The sequence below is a fragment of the Humulus lupulus genome, chromosome 6 (assembly GCF_963169125.1).
Source record: "Humulus lupulus chromosome 6, drHumLupu1.1, whole genome shotgun sequence".
NCBI lineage: Eukaryota > Viridiplantae > Streptophyta > Magnoliopsida > Rosales > Cannabaceae > Humulus > Humulus lupulus.
Genome location: NC_084798.1, coordinates 42,239,923 through 42,248,120, shown reverse-complemented (window position 1 = coordinate 42,248,120; position 8,198 = coordinate 42,239,923). Strand labels below are relative to the sequence as shown.

At 30.6% G+C, this 8,198-nt stretch overlaps 1 protein-coding gene across 1 annotated transcript; it reads right to left on the bottom strand.

The window, feature by feature from the left end:
• Positions 1–1,982: 1,982 nt before the first annotated feature.
• Positions 1,983–5,580, bottom strand: LOC133782101 (RHOMBOID-like protein 10, chloroplastic). Its single transcript, XM_062221291.1, has 9 exons — positions 5,233–5,580; positions 4,859–5,067; positions 4,679–4,733; positions 4,160–4,240; positions 3,974–4,070; positions 3,820–3,887; positions 3,180–3,278; positions 2,933–2,974; positions 1,983–2,416 (listed from the first exon to the last, which is right to left on the bottom strand). Exons 1-9 carry the CDS (start codon positions 5,419–5,421, stop codon positions 2,273–2,275), a joined length of 984 nt encoding a protein of 327 aa, XP_062077275.1. The 5' UTR covers positions 5,422–5,580; the 3' UTR covers positions 1,983–2,272.
• Between the last annotated feature and the right edge of the window lie 2,618 nt (positions 5,581–8,198).

The window sequence follows — 8,198 nt, the reverse complement described above, 5'->3', positions numbered from 1 at the left end:
GGTTCATCAACAACTTTTACTCCTTGTCATTCCTAGTTTAAACCATAGTATCAACTTCAATACCATCTATCTCATCAGGAGGTTATGACCAAGATTTTAAAAGTCTTTCAGACTTCACAAGTCTTTGGAAGTTAAAAATCTCACTACACCACATGGGTTTTGTGGCTAGTAGCAGTCTCCTTGAAGAGAGAGAAAAGTGACAATCCTTGCTATAAAAGTTGTAGAAGCTTGTGATCCAACAGGATGAGCTGTCATTGATGGTATAATCCTTGGAGCATTTCAAATAAAAAATGCAAATATAGTGTCAAATTTAGCACAATAGATTAATAAATGATATATTTGACATAATATTTAATTGTGCTCCAATTTACATAAATGCAAGCATTATCTTCCAAAAAGATAGATGAGTTATTCGATCAATTATGAGAGGATCTATGTTCTTTTCTAAATAACCAATTAAATATTTAGAAAAATGATGTACTAGAAACAATCTTTATGACTCATTGTGGGAATTTTTTAGTTCTTAATTATACCAATTTGCCTAACTAATGACTCTTATAAATTTAGTCAATCTTATAAATCGAATATTCAAACCATACTCCGATCGCTTTGTAATTATGTTTATGGATAATATTTTAATGTATTCTAAGACCTATGAAGAGCATGTTGAGCACTTAATAAAGATCGTATTGTAGACCTCAAGGGAGACTAACTCTACGCCAAAAGGGAGAAGTGTGATTTTTGGATGGTTGGGGTTAAATTATTAGTTATGTGATTTCTCAAGAAAGAATTTCAATAGACTCTACCAAGATTGAAGTTGTTGTGTAGCGTGAGAGGCAAAGGAATGTGATGAAAGTTTAAAGTTTTCTTGAATTAGCTGGATACTATAGATGTTTGATTGAGAACTTCTCTAGTTTTTTCTTGCAAATTAATAACCCCCTGTAACCCAAAAACTAAAATGTAACTTTTCTTGTTTGTTTGTCTCTTTCTATCTCACAACTACCATTCAACCACTGGTGACACGAACTCCATGGTCAAGCCCCCCTAGCCTATGCGCCTAACCTTTCGAATCCCCACTTCTTATCAAAATAAAGTATGCAGATGAGTTCCTACCATTAACTAAGAAAAATCCATCATTGAATCAGCTTCGAAAACTATAGGAACCAACAAAACATGGTTGCTAGAAAACTTTCCAATCAAACATTTCTCCAACTTGATTTAGCTCTTCATGGCAACTATGAGCCATACTGCCACCACTTTGAGACTCCCTAGATTATGAGCTTCAAAGGCTAGTGCTTCATTTTCCCAATCGTCATTTTTGGGCAGCACCACTGCCATGTACCACCATAGAGCTCCAGTTGTTATTCCATGATCGATGTTGAAGTGTCAGTATAAATACCATAATTAAAAATAAGACAAATAAATCCCACAAAAACACATAGTTATAAATATGGGTCAACTCGATCTTGCCCATTTTCTCGAGTCCAATCATAAATTAGGCCAGGTAGTGGTTTTAAATGCTTTGGCCCAACATGAACTACAAGGATGGCCCATTCATGTTATGCTAGACCAAAATCGAGCTCTATTATTGTCGCTTAATCATGCTTTATTCGAGCCCAATTCGTGCCAAGTTGCTTTATTACTAAACAAAAGAATAAGGACGAGATTTTAAACTCTACATCTCCTCTCTAACTGTTAAGGAACTAACTACTAAGTTGAATGCACATTTTTGTTTAAATTATAGTTTTTATTATTTTAATTCATTTTTTAGTACTACTACTTCAAACATTTATAATAATTATTATTAGAATTTGAATACATGCTAATATAAATTCATTTTCGTTACTCAAATCTTAAAACAAATCAATATAGTTTTACTTTTATATTTTACTATTATTAAATTATCTGGCTTAATTCAGAATTTTTACCATTTTGGGCTTTCGTGATTCTAAGCCCGACATGGCCTAAACCATCATGTCGTGTCAAAAAGTCCAATAATCTTACCATAATTTTCAATTAAAATTGGAAAACCCATATTTTTTGAAAATACACTTTAATTAACATCTAGCAATAAAAGCACAAATGCCGTCTAGGGAGAATGTAATGAGTAATCATCTGTGGTATAAGTTTTCAATGACAACCAAACTGTGAGTTATCAATATAATAAATACATTCATTTACCTAACAATAGGAGGGAAGCATATCTCCCTTTCTAACCTTGCATCTTCTTTTGGTTAGTCTATCATTGAACACCAATACGAGGACAATATACCTACGATCTGCTTTTCCAATTGAACAGATTGAAAATTGGAGCTCTGTCAGCCAAGATTCTTCTACCATCTGTAGGTCTAGTTTCGTAGTCCCAGACAGGTCCAAGAAGCCAAGACGCCGCAGCTCCACCAAGCAAGCCCCCTAACTAAAATATGGATCGAGAAAGCATAAAGATTACGAAAACATTAAGTGACAAAACAAAATCAACATTAAATATTCCAGATATGTAATTTGAATGCATCTAGCAGTACAGTTTTTTTTCTATCTAATCACGGTACCCGAGGATATGCAAATGCATGCATGTATAAGCTGATTCTCTAGGAAAAAGTACATAGCTTGTATGTACGTAAATGTGTGAAGAAGTATCTTGTCATTTGCTTTAAAAGGAAAAATTAATAATACTAACTCATCATCAAGACAAGGAGAGAAAACTTGTGAGAAAAGAGAGACAAGAAAAATTGTCAGTTTAGTTCCACAGGCTTGGTTCAAAAGTTTCCCTACAGATTATGTTTCTTGTTTTCTGTATGCACTGCGTGTGTGTTTGCTTATATGAAAAGAACAGAATTTCATTTTTCCTTTTTCCCATTTACTTCATCTTCTATTTTGCTTTTGTTCTTTGCTGGTTTAATGGCTAGAAACTAATGCTGCTGTTGAAACTTACGTGTCCCCAGTTGTCAATGCCTTCAGATACTAGTCCAATAACCTGTGAAGTATATTCTTATGGTCATTAAGCAAGCTGGAGAAAAAGTGAGAAACAAATAATATATAGACAAATCATGTTAAATGAATGAGTCAGATTCAGGTCAGATCAATGGAGAAGATTCAAAATGGCAGAACAGGCCCTCAGCTTTCAAGTTTTGACAGTAAACAGAGATTTAAAATTTGCTCATCCAAAAGTGAGGACATACCATATTTAGAGCAATTACATTCACTATATGCTGTAACTGACTTCTGCCCCCTCCAACCTGGCCTCTGTGCCTCATTACAAACACAGCAACAGATCCAACCTGACATGGGAGAGCATATGTTAGTATAAAAGTACTAGAAGATAATGACAGGAAAGAACCATATGAGTTCTTATCTTGGAATAGAACTCCATTAGATACTCTGAATGTACAATTATTCAAAGTAAAAAAAAAAATCCTCATCTCACTTCCCTTGGATACAAAGTTCATCATCCTATTCATTTCCCCTTTTTACTCGGATGTTATGGTTTTGCAATAAGAGGTGTTTGAAGGTACAGGCTAATAAAGCAGGTTTCTATAAAACTTTTCTGAAATTATAGATTATTGAATATTCTGGCGAGGGTAAATAGTAGATGGATAGTTTAAATTGTTGAAGTAGAGAAGCAGAAGATCAAGATGTAAGCATTCTAGCAATAAAAAGTATGCAAAAACAATTTCTGTTAAATATTCTCTAGCAACTTTGTATATTTCAAATCATAGCAGGATACTACCTAAGCTAAATGAAATTCATTGACATTTCATATTATGAACGAAAATGAGGACCAACTATGGGTGTTTTTAACAAAATGTTCAATCAACTTACTAGTCCAAAGATTGCTCCTGATGCACCGACTGCAGGATCACTGCTGAACATACAACTCATCGCTGAACCTGATTTTCTTGAAATTATTAAACCACAAAACTAGTTGGTACTAACCATATATGTTGACTATTGCAGAAAGATCATGAGCCTTTACTTGCAATTGCGGAGACAAAGTAGATTGCAATAAATCTTCCAGGACCGCTAATTTTCTCCACGGAAGGCCCAACGGAGTTCAAAGAATAACAATTAACCTGCTCAAAAAATCAAAATGTAGCAAACCGTTTAAGATAGACATTATATAAAATTAGGAAAACTTTATCTGGTGAAGTTCAGATCAGACCAAGAGATGCCCAACATTTGCATGCAGAAATGAAGATGTCACCAACCTCCACAGCTGCCCTTCCTCTATCAGATTATTCACCTGTAAATTGTTAAACGACCCTTAAAAACTAAATCATTGGTGTTCAATCTTAAGGGCCAGCTTGGTAACACTTCCATTCATTATTAGGATAATTTTATGAGAAATTGGTGAAAATGACCAATTTCGCACCCTGTCAACTTTTAATAATTTTTTGCAAAATGACATTTGTCTGTTTTAACTTTTCATCAGCTGACTGAAATTTTCAGTCTAAATTTTTAGCTATCTAAATTATAAGAGTCTATTTTACAAAGAATTATTAAAACTAGACTATAGTATAAAATGATTTTAAAAAATTGGTCATTTTGCAAAAAATCCTCAAACTTCAATTCACTTTCTTTTTTTCACCTAATATAGAGGAGCATAAAAGTGTTACCAAGCAACCAAACCAGCTCTGTACACATCCTCTATAGATCATTTTAAAGGGAAAATTTAGTTTACCTTGGCTCCCCAAGATATTAACCTCCCATTTGAAGCAATCTGTGCAATAAAAATTCTGCCCAAAATACAATTTCATTGAATTAAACCAAAGAAACAAATCATTTCATCAGTTGAATTGATTGGAAAGAACAAAAAGGAGAAACAAACTTCTATATCTATATAATATATTAAAATACTCACGCAACATTAAGTGCAAGAAGTACATTAGTCAATCCCCTGTCCTCGAATGGACTAGGACTAGATGTATTAGACTTGGAGTTAGAAGAAGAAATCCCTCGTTTTCCCAATTCCTTTCCATTTTCCTCCTCACCAAACAGAAAAATTCGAGCCCAACTTGCCGATACCAAAGAATCCCCCAATCTGGGCCCGTGACTGAGACGACCCAGTTTCTGTTCTTGTATTCCAAAAAGATTAATCAACAAAAAACCGCTTATTTACGAGCACCCATTTCGAAAACTCAACTAAAATAATAAAAAGATGGTTTCTCCATTTCAATCATGGCAATAAAAACTCAGAAAGAAAGTCAACAAGGTATAAAAGGCCAAAGCAAGTACCTGAAAGTAGGAGCGGAGAAGAGGCTTAACGCCATGATGGATGAGGTGGCCGAGTCGAATAGAGGTGGCGGTGGTGGTAAGCACATTCATTGGAGTAGGACCAATCTCCGACGCCGGTGACGGTGAGCCGAACCTAAATGGCTGAGGCAACGGCCATAAACCCGATCGTATCATAATTGTAATTTTCATTACTGAAGCGAAGGCTCAATGTCTACTAGCAGCGAGAGAGTGCGGAGTTGCCATTAAAAATGTGAAGATCGTCCGAAGCTGTCTTTGTTATCTGCTCTTTTATGTAAGTGCCATTAAAAGGATTGGCTGGTGTGCTCGCTGGCATTAGTAAATTCGGCCTTTGATTTATCAACAGTGAATAGAAAATGCACAATTAAAAAGAAGAAGAAAAAAACATTTTTTTTATAACTAAAACTCGTGTCAATTAATTATTTTATGGCTAGGAGACTTTTTTAGTAATTAATATAAATAAATGTTTTGTGAAAAAATGTTATTGTTATTAACAGAAAAAGAAAAAAAAAACCAATTTCAATTTCAATTTGCAAATCCCTTCTATTAATAAACATTTGCAATGGTTGGGTCTTTTACCCATTAATTTTTTAAAAAAACATATACATTTACTTATTTTAACACACTATTAAACATTATTTTGCACAAAATCAACAAAAAACAAAAAAAAAGAGTCAATTTGTATTCGTTAATTTTGGCTGTTAAACAAGTCGTGTGTGTCGCACTGCCACGCTCGTGAGTTTTGTGGAAAGGCTATTTAATGGAAGAAAAAAAAAAGTGAGTCCTAATATTCATCAATCCATTTTATGTTCTGGTTTCTTTAGCTGCTTCTCTATTATTTTATATTTGTAGTCCTTAGATTTTAAAAGCTGATATCTATTAGTTTGATACTAAATATTTTCAAATGGAATAAGTTAAGTGATTTTTGGTTGGGAGTAATGAAATAAAATAGAATGGAAATATTTTTATTTAGTTGTATTTTAGAGTATTAAAATATTATTTTAATTGAATAATTTTTCTATTATTTTTGTGGAATGTTTCTTTCATTTAAAAATGAGAGTATAGTTCATTTCAACTAAGATTGAAAAAAAATTAATAGTTTTTTTTATCAATTCTTTTATTTATATTAATTTTTATTGCATTTTATTTATATTCACTTTCTCATTTCAATTCCTGATGATCTTATTTCATTCTCTTCAACGAAATATTATCTAAAAGATTACTTTTATTAATTGAGTTCACAACTATTAATGGTGATTATTCTTCTACTTTCATTCCCTCTAACCAAATTTCACTTAAATTTTGACTTTTATTAATTGAGTTCTTAACTGCATTATTAATGGTGGTTGAGATCCACCAATTAAGGTAACTATAATAGACAATTCCTAAAAAATTATCACTGGTGGTCATTTGTCTCCATAATATATAGAGGCAATAGTACATGAACTAAAAACTTTAAACCGATATTATTTAGGAATTCACTTAGGTCATGTTTGGTTTGAGAGAATGGAATGGAGTACATTTTTATTCTATTTCATTATTTGATTGGTAAATTCAAATGAGAAAGAATTTTCCAATGAAATTGTTATTACACTATTTATTGAAATATTATTGAAAAATTTGATGGAAAAATAATTATACATCAAAATATTATTGAAAAAAAAAGTGACTTTTATATTAATTATATTATGACCCTATTTATTTTTACATCCTTTTTATTATATTTGAAATAAGTCGTTTTTTATATTTATATATATATATTATAATTATTTTTTAAAAATGAAATGTGAAGATAAAGTTATATACGTACATTAAACTTAATTATTATTATATATTTTTTTCTACAAATTTGTGTATATATAAAAATAGTATAATTTATGTATATATATTATATGCTCAAATTATATATGTGTAAATAAAATAAAAACTTTCACTTAATTAAGTGCAACTTTGAAGTATTAATGATATTTTATTGTATTTCTTTCCACTAAATAAATTTGTAATTTAATAAAAAAATTATGATTTATAATAAAATTGATAATTTGGTATATAATAAAAACTAAAATTATAAAATAATAATAATTTAATTAGAAAATTATTTATAAAAATAAAGTAAGAATATATTTCATTCCATTCTATTTTATATTGTACTAAACATAATAATCATTATTTAGTTACTTTCTAAAGTCTTAACCAAACAAAAATCAAACAAAAAAAAATCAAAATTTCATTCATTTTCATTCCTATTATCATTCCTATTTCATTTTTGTTTTACAGTCAAACGTCACCTAAATGCCACCTTAATTCTTCCAAAATTTCATAACTAATATTTACAGACAGTATTACATTAATGACATCTTTAAACTGTTATTATTAAGCAATTCCCTTAATTCTGCGAAAATTTCAATAAAGTCTCCCCTTAAAAAATACTAACCATCCTACAATTATCACATGTCAACATGGACAACACAAATTCACATCATTTTAATTATTCAATCACACACAATAATTCTATCCTTATTAATCCATAGCACGCAATATTCCGGAGCTTATCTCCCCTCTATATCAATTAATTACTTAAAAAATAGTACAAAAAGTTATATACTTATCCTTTCTTTTTCAATAAGTTATATACTTATAATCTTAAAATATAATCTTCTCTATATTAGCCTCTTCTTCCAATTTCAAAGTATCTAAATTTAATAAGAAAAATTATAAAATGATAAATAATTTTTTTTTTTAAAGTTTAGAGTTAACATGTAACCAACCCTAAACTAATATTAATTAACCCTTAACTAAAACAAATTTAGTCTTCAATTAATTTAAACTAGTCTAAACTGAATTAAACCAAAATTAATAAACCTAAAACTAAAATTAGAACTTCATATTGTATGGTTGTGTCTTGTTAAACTTTTTCATAAAAGTTGAAAAAGTTGACAATTCATGTT